Source organism: Cololabis saira, chromosome 11, assembly GCF_033807715.1.
Source record: "Cololabis saira isolate AMF1-May2022 chromosome 11, fColSai1.1, whole genome shotgun sequence".
Lineage (NCBI taxonomy): Eukaryota > Metazoa > Chordata > Actinopteri > Beloniformes > Belonidae > Cololabis > Cololabis saira.
The window spans coordinates 42,435,927-42,462,462 of NC_084597.1; the positions used below are offsets into that span (position 1 = coordinate 42,435,927).

Genomic DNA, 26,536 nt, shown 5'->3' on the forward strand with positions numbered 1-26,536 from the left:
ATGTTTGCAGGCCGGAGCTTCGGGAGCTGCAGTCCCCCCTCTGCTCATCCCACTCCTGCTTCCACCTGTCTGTGTGGATGTCTGCTATATGTTTGCTGACTTCCTGGCCTGCAGCTAGGAGCTTTTTATCTGCCATTATTTATGTTTATGTAATAATTGCTCGGGGTCATGTTCTGGCTCTCTGGAACGATCCTAGAGGCAACTTCTGTTGTAGTAGATGCTATATAAATATAATTGAATTGAATTGAATTGAATACGGCCCATATCTGGAAATGTCTCAGGTTCAGCCACACCGTGTCTAATCTGGATCAGTTTTGGTACCTGTGGCCATAGACATATATACGTAGACGCCTCATAGACTGACGCTGCCTATTGGAGCTGACGTCCAGCGCGGCCGCCATCTTGGATGGGTCTCCAACGCCCCCCAGTGCATTTATTTCTACAGAGGGAGGTTTTATCCCCGACTACAATCATCCATAACTCCCCGAATTTTTACCCGATTTTCACACGGTTTGGTTTGTTACAAACGGCAGAGATTTAGTTATGATACAGGACGCTGTCACACATTAAAAATACGTACTTTTATGCTGAAAGACTTGGTATTATGCTCTTTAACAAAGACATATGGTATGGCATATTGATAAATGTATACATTAATTAATTTTATATTTCAATAAACAAACAAGTTTGATTGTTCATTTGAATTTATTTGAAGGGGAGAGGGCTGTGTTGTTGTATTTATTTATTTATATTTATTTATTTATTTTTTCTTATTAATATTATTTATTTATTTTTATTTAATTATTGTTTGGAAAAGTTAAAAAAAGGGGAAAATATTGATATTTCTATTGTTATTGTAAAAAAAAATTTTTCTCTCTTATTGCCCTCAATAAATATATCTAAATAAAATGAATCCAGGTCATTCCAGGGTCTTATACTACCCTGTTAGGCTTGCAACTGGGGCTGGGGAGCTAATACCCTTGAAAACCCTGTTTTGCAGCTTCTTGCGTGTGCTGGTACTCTGTAACTCCCATCCAATATGGCGGCGACGCTGGATTACGTTCCAGCATGTCATGAGGCGTCTACGTAGATATGTCTATGCCTGTGGCTGTGACCAAAGCAAAAAGGGAACTCCTGTCATCACTCTCCATGAAAATCTAGACAGGAGCTCTTGTACGGTGATTTTAGTGGCTTTATTGGGCACCAGAACCTCCGGATCACTTTGGCAGCAGACTCGGTGGAGCATGCCTCTGCTTAAAAACAACCACATTTAAGAACAAAATAGTTATTTAGTTTGCGATTAATGATCTTGTTGATGTCTGGCCTGAAACGCTGCTCGTGAGCCGCTGCCGTTGGGGTTCAGGGACCTCTGGACGCCTTGACGTGGAGCAGGTATTTGTGCCTGCGGCAGATCAGTCGACGCTCAACGCCGTCCTTCAGCTTCACGGTTAGTTGGGTTGGTTCAAAATTAGAAACGACACAAAAATAGATGAAGCAGAGTTGATCCTGACCTCGCGGCTCAGACTGGCCGGTGCTCCAGGAGCTGTCTGAGAGAGATTAACGCCGGCACGAGCAGCGGTGCAGCTCAGTCGGGACTGTAGGTAATTTAAAGCACCTCAGCGCCAAATAGGAGACGCCAGGTGATAAACGGTCTCACATAAACATGGAAAGACTACAGATAGTTTCCTCAGGTCTTTATGTACAACAACTCCCTTTTCTGTCATGACTGTACAGATGTAGCCATGGCAGCTGGTTTCAGGAGGAGGACTCTAGACTCCACCCTGTCTGCTGTAAAGGGCGTGCCTGCTCAGAGATCTGTCCCGCAGATTTGTGCTACACCATTCTGAGGTCCCCCGTGACTCTGCAAAGGCTAAAGCGGGTATAGATAATGGATGGATGGATAGAACTCTGAGGTCCACGAATGCAGCACGATGTGAAGTTGTGGGTGGAGATGACGGCAGAGAGACTAATTAATCCTGCTAATGCAGGTCTGTGATGTCACCGTGCAGGTTTGGATACTCACTGAATAAACACACGCCTCAGTGCATCTTGGGATCTGGTTTTATATAATTTATATATAATTCTTTATTTTTAAAAAGGGATAGTGTACATTGATCAACGTTTCCTTGCAGGAAGTAAATGTACCCGAGTTAGCCAAAAGGCTAATTTTCATCGGCAGTCCCTTCGCCAGATGTTAATAGACTTTTTTTTTAAATTAAATAAAAAATGCACAATAGACATAAACACAAATACAGCATGCATGACATATCACAACAAAGACAGATACAGTGCAAAAATAGAATAGAATAAAACAAATGAATAAAAGTACAGTACAATCATCTTAAAACCAGCCAAATTGGCTAGCATACAGTTTTAAATTACATGTATTCACTTCCTGATACAGGAGCCACTAGCACTACTACTAGTAGTAGTACTAATAGTAGTAGTACTAGTAGTGCTCACATCTTTGTGAGTCAACAAGCCAGTCCTTTGCATTAACTTTAAAAGAGTGATATGATGGTTTCGGGAGCTTTTTCAGCTCCTTCGCAGCAGGACGACAGATTACGGGTCATTTGACCAGAATATTTCATGTTTTGTTGGACCAGAACAGACTGACGTTACAGTGACGCAAAGATGAGAAGAAGGAGAATATTCTCTTTGTTGAAAAACTGGAGACGGGAAAGTTTACAGACGGTCGGTCGACGCTTCTGCTGATCAGCTGACGCGTTATGCGGCGCGTCTGCAGCACGCTGGGTCAGGAGAAGCTTCAGCCTCTGGGTTTTCACTCTTGCTGTGCAACTCTTAATCCAGTTAAAGGATATGCTGGGATTATAGCTTCACATTCAGTGGATGAGCAGCGAGGCAGAGCTTATTTAACTCACACTGTGCTCGTCTTGCAGGCGCTGGCCTCCCCCAGCCTCCTCTGGGCGTCACGCTGTCGCTCAGACATACTTTTCTCACACATGTTCGTGATGAACCTGAGCCAAGGTGAGAGCTCGTGTTCCCGCCTCCGGCTTCGGTTTAACACTCTCCAGGAGCGCGGATCAGGCATTAAATCATTCCAGCGTTATTCAAGCAAACTGCCAAGAGCCTCCTGGGAACACATTTTACTTTGATATCTGCAACCTTTGTTTTTGGTGCAATTAGTGTCTCTAACTCCTGATAGTCGTGGACGTGAGGCTTTATCTGCTTTATCGGATCCATTCATTCTTGTATGACCAATTATTTTAAGTTAATTTCAATGCTTTCAGTCAGTAAAATGTTGTAAGATCAGAAGAAAAACATCCTGAAGTGCAAACGGTCGAGGAAAGGGAAAGTAAAAAGCTGCTGTTGTTTCAGTTGAGAGTTCCAGCTCCGCGGTCGTGTAAGAGTCACGATGTTTAGACTTGTAGATGGGTTTCGTTGTGCAGTTTTGACTCTGGTGGGTTCAGATCACAAGTTCTTTCCACCGGCAGAGATAAAATCTCATCAGTTCTTTTAAAGTCATTTCTGTCATTACGATGATGTTAAGGTTTTTTTTGTGAAACAGTTACCCGAAGGTCGGAGTCAGGAGTTTGGAAGGCGTCTTTCTCAGCGTTGACAGTGAAAAAAACAATAACTGTAGTTACACAGAAGTGATGAAATCAAAAAAGAGAAGAAAGAAGATGAGAAACCTTCCTGAACCGGACGGAATAAACACAACAGGGGTAAAAAGAAGTTGTCGCCACTGTCAGACATGTCGCTCGAGAACAAAGATGATCACTGTTCAAAGCCGGTGGAGCTCGGTTGGTTTCCATTAACGCACCGAGGTGGTGTTTTTGTTGCCTGGATAACATCATCATACAAAGCATCAGCAGGCGACACAAATGAACTCAGTGTAGATAAAACGGACAGAAACTCAGTTCAGCATCCAGGTGTAGAGACGTTCCTTCACTTTTGCTATGTACACACGTAGCCGGGTATTTTTAAAACCGAATATTTCCCCCCTCCGTTTATAAAATAATTTGTATCCACATTACATCGTTTTTTAAAAAAAAACCTTCCACACATAACAAAAAAGATCTGCGTTTTCGACCACATTCATAAGCATTCCAAACCTGTAGATCATCTGTTCTTCCGGCCTTCGGGCCTCCGCGGCGCAGCTTTCCCGGGAGCGGCGTCTCCTTCTCGGTAACGCGCCCGAGTCCCCCCGTGTCCCGCCACGGAGCTGCCGCGTTAAATGGACGCAGCCCTACCCCGTAGCATACGCCGTAGGGTACGGCGTACGGTGCGCGTCGCCGCGTACCCTACGGCGTAGGCTCTGCGTCGGTGTAACGCAGTAAACGGTGGTCAAGAGCAGAGACCATTTATTTAATAAATAGCTTGGAGAACAGATGGTGGATCATCTGTAGTTTTGTAGTAAACAAAGGTTGCACGTTTAGACGTCAGAATCAGAGCAGATTTGTTGTTGTTTTGGCGCATAATGTGACGTTCGAAAACGCAAAGCTCCGGTTGTCTCTGTCTACACGCATCTACATAAACAGAGTTTTCAAAAATCTTCACTTTGCCCGGAGTTTTTTTAAACATTCGTTTATTTGCGTTTTCATGTGGATGACAGGTCAAAACGTAGGAAAATATCTTCGGTTTAGCAGATACCCGGCTACGTGTGGACGGGGCCAAACAAGTCCCGGGTCCTTTCATCGAGTACATGCTAGAGACAGTCATAGGAACAAACGATCAATCGTTTTCAGTCCAGTGAAACTGTGATTACACAGAAGTGTAATCACAGTTTCTCCCGGCTTCTCTTAGTCTGGTTGGTTTGGCTGGCGTTGGCGCTCCAGCCTGATCTGGTCTCCGGCATGCTAGGGACAGTCGTAGGAACAAACGATCAGTCGTTTTCAGTCCAGTGAAGTTGTATCTTGGGGGGAGTTTGTGTGTTTTTAGACGTCTCGGGACAGATTTGTTGCCTCAGAGTTCAGAGTGTCGGCGGTTCCTGTGACATCTGAACAGATCAGTTTATTGTCTCTGGGCCATCCGTGAGAGCGGCTGGTGCTCTTACTTTAGGTTTGACCCTGTAGCTCCCTATAATGTAATAATTTCCTGAAAATGTAATAACGCCTGAAAATGTAATAAAATTTGCACTTAACTCAATCTAAAATGTAATCAAATTTGCACTTAATTTATTCGAAAATCTAATAAAATCTAATAATGTAATAACTTCACCAATAATGTAATAAAATATCCTGACGGATATTGTAATAACATTTTTACCGATAATGTAATATCTTATTACTTTATTGGGAATTTATTACATTTTTAGGTGGGTCTTTTTTTTTCAAAACTGATAAAGTAATACTTGACAGATAATGTAATATGTTCATTTTCAGCCCAGAGGTCTGTATTTTGTGTTTTAAGTATCTAAGAATGTTATATAAACTGTATTTGAAACACCAGAATGATTATTGGGTTAAATTGCAGACTTTGAGTACTATGTTATAAATGTTATTACAATATCCGTCACGATATTTTATTACATTATTGGTGAAGTTATTACATTATTGGGGTTTATTACATATTCGATTGAGTTACGTTAAGTGCAAATTTTATTACAATTTCAGGAAATGATTACATTCTAGGGTGCTACAGACCCTCCTGAAGGTTCATCAATGCCGTGATCTTTAGGACTTGGACGGCAGATTTAAAAGAACATGTTGATGCTTGTTTTTGGGGCTGGAATGTCATCCTGAGAAAGGAGCGCTTATGGGTTTTCTCAGCAGCCTGTTGAAACCTGTTTTAGTCTGGAGCTTCAGGATCAGATATGAGCCTGACGCTGATCCGGGGGAGAGGGGATCAGTCCTGTTCCTCAGTAAGATCCTCTGCGTCGGGTAGTTTCAGCTCTGCGTCGCTGCTTCCGATTGAGAGAAGCGCGTCGGTGAGTAATGTGGCTGCAGGAAGACAATCCTGTTACATCACACCACAGTAATCCCGCTGCGACGTCTCAGACATGTGACTCAGGCAGCGGGGAGGGGGATTTTCTCTGCAGGTAGATCCTGAACGCTGCTCCGTCAGCAGATGTGAGGGCAGAGATGTTGCCTTATCACGAGGCTGGATGAGGAAATCCAGACCGCACCCTGCTTTCCTCCACCTCTGTCTGATTTAGAAGCAGGCGGTTCTCGGGGCTCCTCCTCCTGACACTTGAATGGCAGCCGAGGCCACAGTGTTTGGCTGCTGTCTGCTCACCACAAGCAGCCGGTAATTAGTCAGCAGTAACCCAGGCATCCCTCGCACCGCTGCTATCCAAACACCCTCCACACTCGGAGCAGATCGGAAACATCAGCCTCTCGTTCATCGTTTCACACAAGTTCATCCAGATCAGGGGTCGGCAACCCAAAATGTTTTACAGCCATATTGGACCAAAAACACAAAAAACAAATATGTCTGGAGCTGCAAAATATTAAAAGTCTTGTATAAGCCTTAGAATGAAGGTAACACATGCTGCATGTTTCTATATTAGTTATAACTGGGGGAAGATTTTTTTTTTCATTATGCACTTCGAGAAAAAAGTCGAAATGTTAAGATTAATGTTGAAGTACAATCTTGAGACAAATGTCGAGAAAAAAGTCGAAATGTTGAGAAAAAAATCAAAATGTCGAGAAAAAAGTCGAAATGTTGAGAAAAAAGTCGAAATATTGAGAAAAAAGTCGAAATTTCGAGAAAAAAGTAGAAATTTTTAGAAAAAAGTAGAAATATCGAGATTAAAAAGGAAAGGAAAAAGGAAGAAAAAAGGGGAAAAAAATGGAAAAAAGGTCAAACATTTTTTAAAAAGCTCCAGGAGCCACTAGGGCGGCGCTAAAGAGCCACATGCGGCTCTGGAGCTGTGGGTTGCCGACCGCTGATCCAGATGCTTCAGATACAGAGAAATCAGCAGTTTCATCACGTAAGATGTGCTCATTCACATCTTCAGATTTGGAAGTAATTAGACGTGTGGTTTTCTTTTAAAGAGCTCAGTTTTGTGAAATTGACTCAGTTTTTCATGCCTCTATCCTACATTTCACCTGTCACATCAGGTTAAAACACTTTAAACTTTGTTTATTTAATTACATACACAGTAAAGCCCCTTTTCTCTTTTATTTGTCATACTATGCACAGAACAAAACTTAAATTTATTTCTGCAAATTTACAAGTTTCAGATTTGTAAAGGAAACTGTGGATCAAGAGGAAAAGGAGGACTCGTTTGCTTGAAATGAAACATTTCAGTTTAGTTGATATAGTTTGGCTCTCTGACTGTTTCTGAATAAAACGGCTTTTGTTCGGCGACGTTTTATGAAACAAAAATGACCTTGACCCACTATACCAGGTTAATTTACTCCATAAAAGTTTTAATATTTGATAAATCGCTGCAAAATCTGGCAAACCAATATAAAACCTGATGACATCTTAAGTGTTTCCTGGAGCACAAAGATCTAAATTACTTCAAACAATGAAGATTTGAACCGGTAATTTGAATTTGCACTCTTGTAATCAACGGTCTCCGATTAATAATGCTGTCACGTAATATAATATTGATGGACAATTATTTGGCAAACACAACACCATGGCTCTCCTGAATGCACCACGAGGACAGTTAAACCACCATCAATATCCCCACCGATAAGACCGATGACACTGCCAATGCTTTTCTGTCTTTCCTCATCTATGTGTTGATTGTTAATTAGGGCCCGAGCACTTACGGTGCGAAGGGCCTGATGGCGGCCCAAAGTAAGGGACAGCTAGAAGGAAGGGGAGAGGGAAAGGAGTTTAAAATTGAGAACTTAAAATAAAAAGGAAAAGAGGAAAATGTGAAAATGTGTGCACTGCCGGTCGGGAGTTTGGACGTACTTTCTCATTCAAGTCACTGGGGGGAGTGTGTCCGGGCTCTGGACCGGCAGGAAACATACCAAATTAGAAAGCAAATTAAAAGGGAAAAGGAAACGAAAAACAAAAAATAAACACATACAAATGAATGTATTTAACTCAGGTCTGGCTCTGCTGTCCGGACCGGTCCTGCCATTTTTCCTTATTTATTTATTCATTTATTTATATATTTTATTTATCCTATCTATTTATTTATATTTGTTTATTTTTTGGGCTGCTGTCTCTCTCCTAAAATAACCATCATTCTACAAAACCATCATACTCATACACACCACACACCCAAATATAGGACTGTCTCAGAAAATTAGAATATTGTGATAAAGTTCTTTATTTTCTGTAATACAATTTAAAAAAAAAAACTAAAATGTCATACATTCTGGATTCATTACAAATCAACTGAAATATTGCAAGCCTTTTATTATTTTAATATTGCTGATTATGGCTTACAGTTTAAGATTAAGATTCCCAGAATATTCTAATTTTTTGAGATAGGATGTTTGAGTTTTCTTAAACTGTAAACCATGATCAGCAATATTAAAATAATAAAAGGCTTGCAATATTTCAGTTGATTTGTAATGAATCCAGAATGTATGACATTTTGTTTTTTTAATTGCATTACAGAAAATCACAATATCTTAATTTTCTGACAGTCCTGTACACGCCCACATAGAAGAATATCTGACCAAAAACATTGATTTTGTTGTTTTGTACTGTTTTCTAGCGTCCCCTCTTGCTCTGTACCTGAATGCCTTTTTTGTTTTGGTTTTTCACACTTGTATTGTTACCCGTTTTGTATTATTTTGTGGTTTGATAAAATAATAATAATGCTGTCACGTGGGAGGCGTCGGAGATGCTGACAGTGGCCCGCTTGCAGATGTGCAGACTGTGTTCCTCCAGAAACAACAGGAATGTGCTCACAAGGACGGAGGATGAGGTGGAGTTCAGCAGCCGCAGGGTTGCTGCAGAGTGATTGATGGTGTTCACATTCCAGAGATTCCGAGTTGCACCGGAAGACAGCGGTGAAAAAGCTGTAGAAACATCAGCAGATACTCCAAACGTCAGCTCTCACTGAAATATTCCAACCTGGAAACATCATTTCATGGCTTGGATTTCCCTGTTTTGAGACTGTTTTTGGTGAAGAGGAGAGTCGATGTGAGACGTGAGACTTCTTAAATCTTTTTGTTTCTGCGACTGTGTTTCAGCGCAGAAACCTTCAGGTTTTATCTCATTTTAAATTAGAACAAAGAAACTTCTCCCGACTGTTGCAGCCCTCGTCACATCTGGGCCTCAGCGGTTCTTCAGAGATCTGGGAGTAACCAGGAGAGTAACCAACACATGACATTGAAAAAGCAGGCAAGACATCATCTGTGGTCTTAGAGAAGCAACTGTTGCCGCACATCAATGTGGGAAAGGTTATACAACCCTTTCCAAACTATTTAGAGTTCAGCGTCCTTCTGTAAAACAGATTATTGTCAAGGGGGGAACATCTGAGACAGCTTTCAATTTTCCTAGGAGTGGACATTCCAGTAAATTTACCCCAAGATCAGAGCGTGCAATGTTCAGAGAAACACTCCAGAGGTGCAGCCCAGACGCTACAGGCCTCTGTTAGCCACTTTAAATTTAAAGTTAATTACAGCTCTTATACGTGGCATGATTTCTACAGTCATATTGATGTGCAGCTACAGTTCCTCCCTCGTTACGTCTCACACTGATCTTCTAGATGTTGGGTACAACTTCAAGAATGGTAGATGATATTATATCATATCATATATTATATCATATATTATGATGATCTCCTGACGTCAAATAATCAACAATTAGTAAAAACAAGCAAATGGCTAAACCCTTTAGTGGTAGCTTTTACGTGCAACTCAAATACTTGAAAAAGGAGAAGGTGAGAAGGTAAACCCAGTCTTGGTAACGGAGACGAGGGACATCACTATAACTAATAGATGATTTCATGTTGTTTTTTTCCTGGATAGTCAGTACCCGAACTTTCCATCATAATATGATCAAAAAAAATTTTTTGTTACCAAGACATTTGAGAGCCCTGTTCAGGTGTGTTTCCATTAGCAGGTTCTGGGTGGTTTTTCTGAGGGCTGGATCATTGACGTGTGTGTCCGTTACCAGGAACTACTCTGGAAAAGGAACCTTTTGCAGGGCGGAAAACGTTTCTACAGTAAGAGATGTCTCAGGTACGCTTAGAGCAGGGGTCGGCAACCCGCAGCTCTTTAGCAACGCCCTAGTGGCTCCCTGGAGCTTTTTCAAAAATGTTTGACCTTTTTTTTCCTTTTTTTCAACTTTTTTTTTCTTTTTTTTTCCCTTTTTTCCTTCTCTTTTTCCTTTTTTCTCTTTTTTCCCTTTTTTTCTCTTTTTTCTTCCTTTTTCCATTTCCTTTTTAATCTCGACATTTCGACTTTTTTCTCAAAATTTTGACTTTTTTCTCAACATTTCGATTTTTTTCACAAAATTTTGACTTTTTTCTCGACATTTCGAAGTTTTTTCTCGAGGTGCATAATGAAAAAAAAATCATCCCCCAGTTATAACTAATATAGATACATGCATCATGTGTTGCCTTCATTCTAATTCTGATACAAGACTTTTCATTTTTTGCGGCTCCAGACATATTTGTTTTTTGTTTTTTTGGTCCAATATGGCTTTAAAACATTTTGGGTTGCCGACTACTGGCTTAGAGGAACTAGGTGATGGAGGTCTCTGCTGATTTATTGTTCTGCTAGCAGGACATATGTGAACACAACGTACTTGAACCATTTGGACGAGAAACATTATGCTCCGAGTAGATTTGATGAAAATGGAGATTACAAGAAAAACAAAGCATAGATGAATGAAGATGTCATACTGGGTTTTGTTGTACTTTAGATCTATTCTTCTTTTTTGTCTCAGTTTATGCTGTTGGTCATTTGTGAACAGCAGAGAAAAAAAAACCTGCATTAGCGCCATCACATGGTCAGTCATGATATCTGTTGGGTCAGTGGTTCTCGTATCCCTAACACAGCAGCAAATCCACATCTAAATGATGAACTATAAAAGAATCAAGGATTTGAAATGATCTGGTCCAAGTTCAGACCTGAATGTGGTTGAAATGCTGTGGTTGGAGCTTCAGATATGAGGGGAGGGGAGTAAAATTGCCCAATAATGATGTGAACGACTGGTAAAAGCGGCGGTGGACATACGCGCGGGAGAACCCTGACCTTTCACACACCACTTCTTACATTTTGTCTTGGTTTTTGTTCCATAGAAAATGACACATTGTAATATGTTGCACAAACTTGTATTTTCCTCATTTAATAACCAAACTCGACCTCCTGTGCTGCCCAGTGCATCATGGGAGTTACCCAAGCAGCCTAGGCTCATACAAACATAACTACAGGGATGGGTTACAGAGGGTAAAGGAGTTTAAATCCTCTTCTCGAAGCTAAAGAATCCTGAACGGGTTTGTGAATTGTGGACGGTAGCTTCAGAACAATGGAGCTCTGAATCTGCAGAAGAGCTTGACGGGTTGTGGGTCTCTTACCGCTCCATTACACAGTCTTATCCAGCCCAGCTCTATGATCCTCCTCTGAGCGGCTGCCGGCCCTGCAGAGCTGCTGCTGAAGCTGGAAACGGCCCTGCAGAGCTGCTGCTGAAGCTGGAAACGGCCCTGCAGAGCTGCTGCTGAAGCTGGAAACGTCCCTGCTGAGAGAAACATCCGGCTGGTTCTGTCGGAGTAGGAGCTTCTGCTGAGATCCACTCAGTTGGTCATAAACCACTGTAATTTAGCACGTTTAGGGCCATTTATGATGACTGAGCTAGCTAAAAAGTAGTTAAATCTGTGGAATAATCTGTGGACCGGCTGAAGGATCGCAGCTCCTCTGATCCAGTCCTAGAACTCTTACTCTCAGAGGTCTCGGTTATAGTTCAGGTGTTTTAAGTACTGAAATAAAAACGGTCCAAATCCTCCCCCCTGAAATAAAAACGGTCCAAATCATCCCCCCCTGAAATAAAAACGGTCCAAATCATCCCCCCCTGAAATAAAAACGGTCCAAATCATCCCCCCCTGAAATAAAAACGGTCCAAATCATCCCCCCTGAAATAAAAACGGTCCAAATCATCCCCCCCTGTAAAACTGCCATCCCTCCTTTCCATCCCTTATGTCATTTCATCAATGAATGTGGTTTTACTGCTATTTCAACATTTAGAGTCATCACCAGAAAAATAACTTATTTGACAATTTTCACCTGTTTCAAGTAAATTTTCACTTGAAATAAGTAGAAAAATCTGCCAGTGGGACAAGATTTATCTTCTCATTACAAGCAAAAAAATCTTGTTCCACTGGCAGATTTTTCTACTTATTTCAAGTGAAAATCTACTTGAAACAGGTGAAAATTGTTGTTTTTCCAGTGATGAGTCTTGTTTTAAGTGTAATGAGATTTTTTTTACTAAAATGAGACATTTTAACTAGAAATAAGACAAATATTCTTGTTAAGATTGTGAGTTTTTGCAGTGATCCATGTTACTTATCCTGTGAAGGACAGAGTCATATTGATAAGTTCAGAAAAGTGTTTTTTATTGTTGTGTTTTGATGTATTTGATGTAAGCCCAGTGGATATTTAAAGCTTACAGAAGGCTGCATTTAACTGCTGCTATGTCATTCCTGCAGTATTTCTGCAGGTGTTTTGGTCACTGCTATTATTTGTAATATATTATATTATTTGTAATCAGCACAAATTATCTGTCCCCATATGATAAAATCCACCACCCCCCTGATTATTTTTTACAACCTGAGTACTGCTGGTAAGGGCAGGTGTGTGAATGCATGTGCATGTGTGTGTACAGCGGTAATCCTCAGACCTCATTTTGAGTCAGAATCACCAGTGACCCGGGCTGACCAGCCACTCCCCTTATCCAAGGCCCCTCCCCTTCTGAGCCATCTATCAGCTACTGTCATTAAATTAACAATTTAAATTGATTTATACTTACCAACAACAACAGACCAGAAGCCTATAAGCCAGTTTTCTCATCATCCAGTTTTCTCATTATGATTTATACTATTATACTAGAAATGCTGTTCATACTTTCTGGATTCATGTGGTTTTGCTCCCTATCAAAAGTTAAGATCTGTTAACATCAAATACCAGAGCTGATTTCACTCAGAATATTCCTTTAATATGACTTATTGGCTTATCCTTCTTAAATATTAACTTGAGCAAAGCGCAGTCCTCAGGGAATAGACGTCTCTGGTTAGTGGTGGAGGTCAGAGTGGTGGTTAGCTTAATGTTTGAGTCCCAGGAACAGTAGCTAAGCGTGTGTGTGTGTGTGTGTGTGTGTGTGTGTGTGTGTGTGTGTGGACCTGAATGGCAACAGACTTGTTTCAGATGAAAGCTGGACATGTTTGAACCCCAAACATGACGCGTCAGGACGTCGGCGTCTGAGACGCACACAGGAGGATGTTTGTGTGTGAGTTCAGTGAACACTGGCAGGTTTAGATTTGTATCAGTTCCAGGTTTGTGACTGGATGATCTTTACACGAAACCTCAAAAACCCACCAAAGTCATTCAAATATATTCTGCATTTTAACATATCTGGGATACTTTAAAAAGGCTTATGTCATAGCACAACTAAGAAGGTAATGTGTTGTTTCAGTGCACATTTAGTTCCTGGCCAGCCAGCCTCCATATCTTTAGCTCCACCATGTTCCATTCACTGTATCTCTTAAAGGAGCATGAGGCTCCTTTTAAGAAATGAGACTCTCTAGCACCACCCTTCACCACGACGGCTGTCGGGGGTACTGCAGCCAACAGTGAAGCCGGTGTCGGTGCTTTTTTTTCCCATCTGCTTTTTTTTCCCGGCTCCCCGTACGTGATGACGTTCCGTCTTGTGATTGGCTTCCGTACGTGATGACGTTTCGTCTTGTGATTGGCTTTTGACCGTACGTGATGACGTTCCGTCTTGTGAAAACTGATGATTAATAAATGTAATAAAGCAAATCGATACTTTAAAATGTCTATTAAGATCAAAATATTTCACTGCTTACTGCTATGCAGCAAGCAAACGATTGTTTACCCTATACTGTATATAGTAGGCTATTATTGTTCTCAGCTCACTGATGAATCTCCAATTGTCTAATGAAAATAGTCCCTAATAAATCTTTTAACTTTAATATTTTTTTTAGCCTATGTCAGTAAGATCACTGATAATTCTGATAATTCCTTGTATAGGTTTCTTCTCCCTTTTACCTCCACTATGATCTGCTGCTTCTGACTAAAATACCATCGCGGGGAAAAAATGCACACTTCCGGGGAAAATATTGCAGCCCGATACAATCTGGTACCCACACCGGCACGGGAGAACGGGGAGAACGTGCATGCAGTGTCATGTGACGTCACATCCGCAGGACAGCGCGGGAAATTCGGCCCCACAATTGCAACGCATTTTGCAGCACACAGCCTGTTCAAGGCAAAGGAGAGATACACTAGAGGAAACATTCTTTTTGGTTTGGAACGCTTCATCTGACATTATTACTAGAAAACTTAAAACGTATACACATTTTTTTCATAAATTCTGCCTCAATCCTGCCTTGTGCTCCTTTAAATGAGGAGGACAAGCTGTAGGACAGATCTCTTATAAGGCACAGCCTGCAGGGGGGTGGAGTCTAGTGTTGAAAACCATCCACCATGAACGCGCTGTGAAGACGTGGTTGAACTGTTGATCTGTATCATCAGAGCTGGTAGAGTAGCCAAAAACTGTACTCAAGTAAAAGTACTGTTACTTCAGAATAATATGACTCAAGTAGAAGTAAAAAGTAATCATCCAAATAATGACTTGAGTAAAAGTAAAAAAGTACTTGGTGAAAAAACTACTCAAGTACTGAGTAACTGTTGAGAAACGTCTGATTTATTTTTTTAACACAACCATTCAAACATACAAAAGTACAAAATAATCTTCTTCAGGCAAATTAAATCAATAAAATAAATTAAAATTAATACAAAAAATAGCTTAAATTAAAATAATCTTAAAGTAAATTCAAGTACTTAAAATAATAACAGAATAAAAAAATTAAATTAAGCACAAGTAGCATGAAATTTCAACTCTTTGTACTTTTCTTTTTTAACCAGCAGAACTAGAACAAACATGAACTCATAGAAACTCTGTGTGTGTTTGAGTCTGTGTAAATGTGACAAAACATGCAAAAACAAACATTTTTCCCAAAGAATCACCCAGTGATGTCATGAGATTGACGCGTACGTGGATAAAAGGGATAAAAGAAAAGTAACAGCTCAACGTAGCCTAATGTAGCGGAGGAAGAGGAACAGTTTCTTCTTCACAAATCTACTCAAGTAAAAGTAAAAAGTATAGTGATTCAAAACTACTCCTAAAAGTACAACATTTCCCAAAACTTACTCAAGTAAATGTAATGGAGTAAATGTAACTCGTTACTACCAGCTCTGTGTATCACTGAAATATTTAGTCTTCTTTGAGGAGCTGCGGTGAAAGTGTTCCTTTATTCTGGAAGCAAACAGCAACATTTATAGTCTTTATGAGTGTTTAATGGCATGTTTTTACCTCTGAGGTAGTGCAGGGCATCACGCCATTTCCCTTCTCTGAGAGCCAGAGTGGAAAAAATCCCTTCTAATTAAATAACTAAGGGCCGAATCACATCGTTCCTGTCTGGATTCAGAGACGGAAAAAGTCTCTCTCCGAAGCCTCAGACGTGTCAAGTGCAGATGTTGGGCTTGTTATGATATAAACCTAGAAAGTCAGAGCCCTGAGAAGCGGAACACGGGGAGTCAGAGCGGCTGCGGGGGCAGCTCCGGGTCAGCCTGCAGGACGGTTCAGCTCCTCTGCAGCCCACTTCCACAAGGTTCTCCCTCACAATGGAGGAGGAAGTTCAGGGGGAAGTCTGAGCTGTCGGGGAACAGTTTGTGAAAGAAGCAGAGCCTGACTGCTGACCGGTTTTTCCAAACATCCCAGTGGGAGTTTCCTGGAGACAGGAAAACTTGTGCTGCTCTGGAGAAGTGGCTGTTTCCTTTTATGGCTGCAGCTGAAATGTAGTATGGTGGTGGGGGAGAGGAGGAACTGGGGGGAAGGTGGGGATGGGGGGGGTTAAATGATTTGTCTACCTGCTGACGGTGGTTCAAGAGGGGGGGGGCTGCACATTCCTGCTTCTTGAAATGAAGCGTGTTGCCCTGACAGCACTCAGTCAGAGGAGGAGGAGGAGGAGGAGGAGGAGGAGGAGGAGGAGGAGGAGCAGGAATTAGGCCTTGACCTAATTCCGGACGCCCAGCAGCTCCACGAGCCGGCAGCTGCCTGCTGCAATGAAACCAATGTTCTGTTCATGGAAAAAGTCGATGCAGCTATTCCTGAAAGCTGAAGTGATGCATTAACAAACTGACGTAACAGTTTGATCAGAAATCCGCCGCTGTGCAGTCACACGTCACAGATGCAGTCACTTTATGAATCATTAAAGTTGTTAAGGTGTGGTGCCCTTGTGTTTGCCTGACAGGCAGCATCTCAGTTATCTCCAGTACTCGAGTTGTAAAAAAAACATTCAGGGAGGATGGTGGATTTGATCATATGGGGACAGATAATTTGTGCTGATTACAAATAATATAATATATTACAAATAATAGCAGTGACCAAAACAGCTGCAGAAATACTGCAGGAATGACATAGCAGCAGTTAAATGCAGCCTTCTGTAAGCTTTAAATATCCACTGGGCTTACATCAAATACATCAAAACACAACAATAAAAAACACTTTTCTGAACTTATCAAGAACAAGAATATTTGTCTTATTTCTAGTTAAAATGTCTCATTTTAGTAAAGAAATCTCATTACACTTAAAACAAGACTCATCACTGGAAAAAACAACAATTTTCACCTGTTTCAAGTAGATTTTCACTTGAAATAAGTAGAAAAATCTGCCAGTGGAACAAGATTTTTTTGCTTGTAATAAGAAGATAAATCTAGTCCCACTGGCAGATTTTCCTACTTATTTTAAGTGAAAATGTACTTGAAACAGGTGAAAATTGTCAAATAAGTTATTTTTCTGGTGATATTTTTCTGGTGATGACTCTAAATGTTGAAAAGTAAAACCACATTCATTGATGAAATGACATAAGGGATGGAAAGGGGGGATGGCAGTTTTACAGGGGGGATGATTTGGACCGTTTTTATTTCATATTTATATGTTTGGAGCGAACAGATCCATCAAAGAGTCTAGCGGATGCGCGGGCGCGGTCGTGGTTAGTCAGCAGCACTCTCAGAAACTCCATCAGCTAAAGATAAGAGCTCATCGATTCCTTGTGTAAACGGTAATAACGGCTGACGTCAGCCTGCTCTTAGTGCACGCGCTCATGATCGTGATGCGACTGCACTCAAGGTCTCTGCAAGGTCTCCAATGTGTCTGGTTAAACTTAAATAAATGGTTTGAAGGAAACGGTTAGTTCAAATGCATGTCATGAGAGGGAAGGGAATACGAGGAGATGCGATTTGAAGATGATGTTAGAAAATAAAAGCATCCTGAAATAAGGAGCGAAAAAGAAATATAAAAAGGAGAAAAATACAAAAAAGAAATGAAAGCTTCTTCAATTAGATAAACAAGCACAATAATAAAAAAATAAAAGCCTAACAATTTGAATAAAAAAATAAAAAATAAGAGATTCAAATTAAGTATTTGAAAAATAAATCCTAAAAAGAAGTAAAATGATAAAATATCAACATCTTGGAAAAACAATAAATTCTCAAATAAAAGTCTTCAGGAGAAAATAAGAATAAAATCATCCAAAAAAAGGGACAAAAAATTTAGAAAATGTTGAATAAATAAATACGAAACTATGAAATTAGTCTCCAGAGAGAAAAGTTAGTTGGTAAAGACCTCCTTAATCTAAAAGGAAAAATACAATAAAACAATAAAAGCTTTGTGGAACAAACATGTAACTAGAAAAAAAGACCTGGTGAATAAATAGATACAAAAATAAAGACATTAAATTAATGGGTATTTTTATGAATGAATAAACCTTCAACTATTCAAATGAAAACATTTATACTGTAATGTAAATGTATTTATTTGTTTCATGGCAATAATTTTTTTTTCTCCAAATTTATTGAATTACTTGTTTATTTCATGCTTGATTATAATAATCTTCCATGAAATAATGAGCTGGTAATGTCCGTCAGATATATTAGATTTGTTTTAAATCAGCTTTAATAAGTCCTTGTTTGACCTCAGGTCCAAATCCTTCTTCTATTCTTGCTGGTTTGTGTGGGATTTAAATCCTGATCCAGACCTGGACCTGGATGAAACCTGGATCAGAATTTTCCCAAAAATCCCAGAGATTTTCTGGGAAATTGATGGCATGGACATGTGGCAGGTCACCAGCTGCCACGTCACGGCCTCAGCAGCCGTAGATCCCTCCGCCGGGGCCGTAGATCCCTCCGCCGGGGCCGTAGATCCCTCCGCCGGGGCCGTAGATCCCTCCGCCGGGGCCCTAGATCCCTCCGCCGGGGCCGTAGATCCCTCCGCCGGGGCCGTAGATCCCTCCGCCGGGGCCGTAGATCCCTCCGCCGGGGCCGTAGATCCCTCCGCCGGGGCCGTAGATCCCTCCGCCGGGGCCCTAGATCCCTCCGCCGGGGCCGTAGATCCCTCCGCCGGGGCCGTAGATCCCTCCGCTGGGGCCATAGATCCCTCCGCCGGGGCCGTAGATCCCTCCGCCGGGGCCCTGGTGGCGTCGTCCTGCAGACCGGTGGGAGCTGGATCCCCATCAGTCTTCACCATGTGAAGACTATTCTTCCTGGGGTCCACACACAAAGATATACAAAAGATTACAATAATCACAAATCAAAAAGGGTGAAAACATTCACCAGAATTCCTAAAATAATAAATTAAAACAAAAACAAAGAAAAGATTAAATAACCAACCAAAAACATCAAAATCTTAAGTAACAATATTTGCTACTATCACCAGATCTGTATCCACTTATGAACAAAAATAGTTTGCAACAACAAAACCACCAGCTTTTACAGGAACCGTCCCAACATCCATTCACCTGCAGCTTTTAACAATAGCTAATAGTTGCAGCTCTTTCAAATCAGCAGTTTCACTCCATATTACTATTAAATTTATAGTATACAATAACAGTCCACAGCGTATGATATAATATGCAATTTCTAATATACTTACAATTTAAAATACATTTACTATTTAATCTGTAATATACTTATAATTTAAAATATATTTAGTATTTAATTTATAATGTACTTATAATTTAAAATATATTTACTATTTAATCTGTAATATACTTATAATTTAAAATATATTTACTATTTAATTTATAATATACTTATACTACTATACTATATATACTCATAGCCTACAGTAATTTAAAATATATTTACTATTCCATTTATAATATACTTACAATTTGCAACATAATCACAATGTATACCTAGGACCGATAGTAACGTCCTTCTGAACCACAGCTGCTTCAGTCTCCTTTTAAAACCTGACACCTTGATTATTGCAGCTATACATGGGGGAGATGGTTCCAGTGTGACTGCTCTATACATTGCTGTTTTTTTCAATGCATTGGTTCTGGGCATACTAGTCCATGGACCAGAGCCCAAAACTTCACTGGTCTGTACCACTCAAGGTGACTAAACTTACCTATGATTTTTTTAAAGATCCATGTCTATAGATGATATTCTGGTATAATAACCTTCCTGAGTGGCAGCTGGATCAGAGTTATCAGTTCATGAAGTTACCAGCCCCTTCAGAAAATTACCTTTTAGATGCTGCTGCATATCCTGGTTTAGACTCATGTACAGGATATCTGTCAATGTTTCACTATATTGTCTTTGGTATCATTTTAAAGGGACCTTTTAAGCATTCATTCAAGCTAAGATGTGAATCTTTCTGACCAACATAGAGGTCACTGCAGCTCTCTAAACTATAAACAACACACATTTTTACACTATTTTCGCCCAAATGATATACTATCTTTTAGCCCTGTGTCCTCTAGGAACAACAGAGACACAAAATACAAAAACTGGAATACTCACAGGACCATAAAGATTCAGGAAATGTATAATAAACCCAATTTAGAATCATCAATGAACCTGAAGGGGCTGGTAACTTCATGATCTGATAACTCTGATCCAGCTGCCACTCAGGAAGGTTATTATACCAGAATATCATCTACAGACATGGATATTTTCAAAAATCATAAGTAAGTTTGATCACCTTGAGTGGTGCTGATCTCTGGTCTGGAACATGGAATATAGGCAGAGAAAAGTGATTAGCTAGGGCCAGTCTGGTATCATAGCTGTGTCTATTATTGGTTGGTAACATCTGCATAAGCAAGAAGCCGGGTTTGCGTAATATACAGATGTTTTTCAAAAACAGGATAAGGCTGCATGCTAGTCTGTCCTCCACCATCATCCAGGACAGCTCAGCTGTTGTGTTGGTTTGTAGAAGCAGGTCAGATGTTTGACAGGTAAACCTGATCCACCTGACAGACATGGAGATCCAGCTGTTCTCCAGCTGTTGGGAACGTCAGAGCTGTTGCCTCTGTGTGGCTGGAAGAAGCACTGCAGCAGCTTCCTGGCTTCCTCAGAGGAGAATCACAACTTCCTGTCGGCCTCTCGGCTCCTCCCACTGCAGACGTTAGTTCAGGTGATCCAGATGTTTCACTGCAGATGTTAGTTCAGGTGATCCAGATGTTTCACTGCAGATGTTAGTTCAGGTGATCCAGATGTTTCACTGCAGACGTTGGTTCAGGTGATCCAGATGTTTCACTGCAGATGTTGGTTCAGGTGATCCAGATGTTTCACTGCAGATGTTGGTTCAGGTGATCCAGATGTTTCACTGCAGACGTTGGTTCAGGTGATCCAGATGTTTCACTGCAGACGTTGGTTCAGGTGATCCAGATGTTTCACTGCAGATGTTGGTTCAGGTGATCCAGATGTTTCACTGCAGACGTTGGTTCAGGTTATTCCAGATGTTTCACTGCAGATGTTGGTTCAGGTGATCCAGATGTTTCACTGCAGATGTTGGTTCAGGAGATCCAGATGTTTCACTGCAGACGTTGGTTCAGGTGATCCAGATGTTTCACTGCAGATGTTGGTTCAGATGATTCCAGATGTTTCACTGCAGACGTTGGTTCAGGTGATCCAGATGTTTCACTGCAGATGTTGGTTCAGGTGATCCAGATGTTTCACTCCGTCCTCCATCGCAGCTGCTTCCAGCTGTCAGACTCTTCGGGTTGAGAATCCCCCGATCTATCCATCCTTTTCTATTGTTGTGCCACAAATGGAGTGTAGCACCCTAAAATGTAATACTTTCCTGAAAATGTAATAACGCCTAAAAATGTAATAAAATTTGCACTTACCGGAAACTCAATCGAAAATGCAATAAAAACCAATAATGTAATAACTTCACCAATAATGTAATAAAATATCCTGACGGATATTGTAATAACATTTATAACATAGAAATCAAAGTCTGCAATTTAACCCAATAGTCATTCTGGTGTTTCAAATCCAGTGTATATAACATTCTTAGATACTTAAAACACAAAATACAGAACTCTGGACTGAAAATGAACATATTACATTATCTGTCAAGTATTACTTTATCAGTTTTGAAAAAAAAAAAGACCCACCTTAAAATGTAATAAATTCCCAATAATGTAATAAGGTATTACATTATCAGTAAAAATGTTATTACAATATCAGTCAGGATATTTTATTACATTATTGGTGAAGTTATTACATTATTGGGTTTTATTACATTTTCAATTGAGTTAAGTGCAAATTTGATTACATTTTCAGGAAATTATTACATTATAAGGTGCTACTGGGAGTGCTGGTTCAGTTATTAAAGAGTTATTCATCATTGTATTTCGATAATTATTAATAATGAATAAAGTTTCACTGCAGATGTTGGTTCAGGTGATCCCAGATGTTTCACCTTAACATGAATCAATAAAATGATTGATTCATTTTATTTATCAAAATGAATCAATCAAAACGGGGCAACACCAATGCATATCAGGAAAATAAAAATGTGTGTGTGTGTGTGTGTGTGTGTGTGTGTGTGTGTGTGTGTGTGTGTGTGTGTGTGTGTGAGTGTGTGTGTGTGTGTGTGTGTGCCACTATAGCCCCTTTCACACAGCCAGTTCGAGGCGGGAACGTTGCGCCTTTAAGCCGCCTCGCTGTTCTGTGTGAAAGTCACGGAGGCGGAATGGGGGGGCCAAGTGGCCCCACCAATAAGCCGGCAGCGGAGGTAGTCACAGAGCCGTCACAGAGACGAAACGGGGTCTGTGTGAATGACACAGCCGGCATGCCGGCATGCCACTAGACGCTGACGCTGTCGTCACGCCTCTGATTGCGGAACGCCGGCATGCTGTGTGAATTTACAGACGGGAGCGGCGTTATGCCGGCGTTGTATGGTTCTGTGTGAACCAACAAAGGCGGCGTATTGGCAGGACTTCTTTACACCAATATTGCGGAATCTCTGTGTGAAATGGGCTTATGGCTGTTCATACACGTGAAAAGAAAGATGGATGGAGTGAAGAGGGGGGGTCTGCTCTTTATAGCCGTCTATGGCCAGTGAGAGGGCTATTCCTTTATTCCTTATCACCGAAGGGCCGTAAATGCTAATCCTGCCGGGGCTTTGAGTCATTAAGAAGGTTCCTTTGTTTAAACCATGCGGTTTGAAACAATGGCTGGTCTCAGTGAGGCCTCAGAGCTGGGCCTTAAAGTTGAAATGAAGGCTTCCCATGTTCACGTAGGACTATGGCCCAACACTATCCTCTCTTTAAAAGCCCTGTGGCTCCTATAATGTCATAATTTACTGAAAATTTAATAACGCCTGAAAATGTAATAACATTTGCACTTAACTGAATCGAAAATGTAATAAAACCCAATAATGTAATAACTTCACCAATAATGTAATAAAATATCATGACGGATCTTGTAATAACATTTTTACCGATAATGTAATACCTTATTACATTATTGAGAATTTATTACATGCTACTCAAAGTCTGCAATTTAACCCAATAGTCATTCTGGTGTTTGAAATCCAGTGTATATAACATTCTTAGATACTTAAAACACAAACTGTAGAACGTATATATACATGTACATTATCGGCAAAAATGTTATTACAATATCAGTCAGGATATTTTATTACATTATTGGTGAAGTTATTACATTATTGGATTTTATTACATTTTTGATTGAGTTAAGTGCAAATTCTATTACATTTTCAGGCGTTATTACATTTTCAGTAAATGATTACATTATAGGAAATTATGACATTATAGTAAATTATGACATTATAGGGTGCTACAGGCCCTCCTTGTGTGTTTAGTGCTGTCGAAGTGGCAGAAGTCCTCAGGTGGCTGATTCTGACGGTCCGGTTCAGGATTCCTGTCATCTTTTACTCGTGAGGAACCGAGAGACGAAGTTACTGGGGCGAGTTCAAAATAAAACCAGCTTCTGTTTCCAGGTGTCCTTGAACCGAAAAGAAAAAGATCTAATCTCCCTGCAGCAGACGGCAAATAACATGCGTCTGCTCTCACGCCAGATTACCACTGACCTCCTTCTGTACGCTCGCTCCTCAGCTCATACCAGTGGGTTGAATATAAACACTCAAAGATGAAAAAATCAACTTCCAAACATGAAAAGGGGTTTGTTCTTATTATAAATCTGTTCATTTATGAGCCAATGCAAGAGCCGAAGTTCACTTCATGTCTAGTAATAATAATAGTAATACATTAATGCATGAATGTGTGTGACCTGTTGTGTGTTGCAGGTGAGCTGCTGAGTCAGCCACGCCCCGACGGTCTGAGCGAGATCATCTGTCCGAAGAACGGCTCGGAGCGGGTGGACGTGACTCTGGTGTACCCCCCGACCCCCACCGCCACCAGCCCCAAGTGACCCCTGGCCCCGGCCCCTCCATCCACCACCTCCTGACCCGCTCACCTCCACATCCTCCCTGCTCCAGCTCCACCTCCGTCCTCCGGCATCAGCGCGTAAGTGTCTGCTGTCTACACGAGAAGTTTAAACCAATCCGTCTCTTCTCACGGCACTTCTACACACTGACGTCTTCAGTAGAACCAAGCTAGCCGCCAACAGTTCAGGTAAATGGGTCTCACGGCCAGTACTGGAGTTGAGGGGGGATGAGGGGGGATGAGGGGGGGCGGCATCCCCCCTGAAATAAAAACGGTCCAAATCATCCCCCCTGAAATAAAAACGGTCCAAATCATCCCCCCTGTAAAACTGCCATCTCTCCTTTCCATCCCTTATGTCATTTCATCAATCAACTTATTTGACAATTTTCACCTGTTTCAAGTACATTTTCACACTTCTGCCAGTGGGACAAGATTTATCTTCTTATTAGAACCAAAAAAATCTTGTTCCACTGGCAGATTTTTCTACTTATTTCAAGTGAAAATCTACTTGAAACAGGTGAAAAGTGTTGTTTTTTCCAGTGATGAGTCTTGTTTTAAGTGTAATGAGATTTTTTTTCACTAAAATGAGACATTTTAACTAGAAATAAGACAAATATTCTTGTTAAGATTGTGAGTTTTTGCAGTGATCCATGTTACTTATCCTGTGAAGGACAGAGTCATATTGATAAGTTCAGAAAAGTGTTTTTTATTGTTGTGTTTTGATGTATTTGATGTAAGCCCAGTGGATATTTAAAGCTTACAGAAGGCTGCATTTAACTGCTGCTATGTCATTCCTGCAGTATTTCTGCAGCTGTTTTGGTCACTGCTATTATTTGTAATATATTATATTATTTGTAATCAGCACAAATTATCTGTCCCCATATGATCAAATCCACCATCCCCCCTGATTTTTTTTACAACTCATATAGATAGACTCAATCTGCCAGTGGAACAAGATTTTTTTGCTTGTAATAAGAAGATAAATCTTGTTCCACTGGCAGATTTTTCTACTTATTTCAAGTGAAAATTTACTTGAAACAGGGGAAAATTGTCAAATAAGTTATTTTTCTGGTGTTATTTTTCTGGTGATGACTCTAAATGTTGAAATAGCAGTAAAACCACATTCATTGATGAAATGACATAAGGGATGGAAAGGAGGGATGGCAGTTTTACAGGGGGGATGATTTGGACTGTTTTTATTTCAGGGGGGATGCCATCCATCCCCCCTCATCCCCCCTCAACTCCAGTACTGCTTATAAGAACAGAAACATCTTAGTGAAAAGAGGGACTGGCTTCACAAATATCCCAGACCTAGAGTTCATGTGTTCATGTGTGGGTTCTGAGATGAATGTTCTTGTGTTGCAGATGTTCCATCACTCGGACTCTGAGCGGGTTCATCCTGCAGCCTCTCCGGCGGGGTTCTGGGCTGGCTCGCAGGCTGGTTTTGCTCCCGAAACCCAACCCACGGACCTGAGACTTGGGGACACTTGAGTTGTTTGTGGGTGAAATGTGACTCTGCGGTTTTTCACAATACAAGCACGCAGGGCTTTTCCTGACTGAAGATCCAGCAGTGATGCGGCAGGATCCGGGAACGTCTCCACCGTGGAGGGATGTGTGCACTCATGCTGCATGCTTCATCTGCACACACTCACTCTTTTTACAGGAGATGCTCTGTTGTGGTTCCTACTGACGGATTCTGTTTGGTCCACGTCAAATATCTTCAACCCAGCGTCAGAGGAAGTTGGGAGAGTATGAACCCCAAGATGGTTTATGGACTTTTTAAAAAAAAATCCTCATCTGCTTTATTTCATTTGTCAGCAAACGTCTATTTTTTGCAGATGTTGCTCCAAAATCCCACTACTCTTCTGCACGACGACGATTGTGTTTGTGTCCGCTGGTCCTCTAGATTACAAGTGGTCAGCTAATACTTGCTTCCTGGTCATTTCCCTGCAGATTCCTTGTTTTATTGATTTTCTGGACAGTAGAAGCAGAAGTATGCAAACCCCTCCCAGTCTTTTATTGAGAGGCATTTTTTAAACATTCAATTTAATCTCCTTTTGGCAATAATCTGCAGTGTACCTTCACGTTTTGGGATGTGTTGCAGGTCTGAAATGTTAAAACAGGTTTATTTTGTTGGGTAACACCAGTACTCGAGTTGTAAAAAACAATCAGGGGGGATGGTGGATTTTATCACATGGGGACAGATAATTTGTGCTGATTACAAATAATATAATATATTACAAATAATAGCAGTGACCAAAACAGCTGCAGAAATACTGCAGGAATGACATAGCAGCAGTTAAATGCAGCCTTCTGTAAGCTTTAAATATCCACTGGGCTTACATCAAATACATCAAAACACAACAATAAAAAACACTTTTCTGAACTTATCAATATGACTCTGTCCTTCACAGGATAAGTAACATGGATCACTGCAAAAACTCACAATCTTAACAAGAATATTTGTCTTATTTCTAGTTAAAATGTCTCATTTTAGTAAAAAAATCTCATTACACTTAAAACAAGACTCATCACTGGAAAAAACAACAATTTTCACCTGTTTCAAGTAGATTTTCACTTGAAATAAGTAGAAAAATCTGCCTGTGGAACAAGATTTTTTTGCTTGTAATAAGAAGATAAATCTTGTCACACTGGCAGATTTTTCTACTTATTTCAAGTGAAAATCTACTTGATACAGGTGAAAAT

The 26,536-nt window shown here is 40.6% G+C and overlaps 1 protein-coding gene across 1 annotated transcript in view; it reads left to right on the forward strand.

Annotated features, from left to right (window-relative positions):
* Positions 1-26,233, forward strand: part of mfhas1 (multifunctional ROCO family signaling regulator 1) — a 33,936-nt gene extending 7,703 nt beyond the window's left edge. The window contains exons 2-3 of the mRNA XM_061734558.1: positions 23,692-23,911; positions 25,196-26,233. Of these exons, the coding sequence (XP_061590542.1) occupies positions 23,692-23,816 (125 nt within the window). The 3' untranslated portion in view covers positions 23,817-23,911; positions 25,196-26,233. The remainder of the gene's footprint in view (positions 1-23,691; positions 23,912-25,195) is intronic.
* Positions 26,234-26,536: the final 303 nt, after the last annotated feature.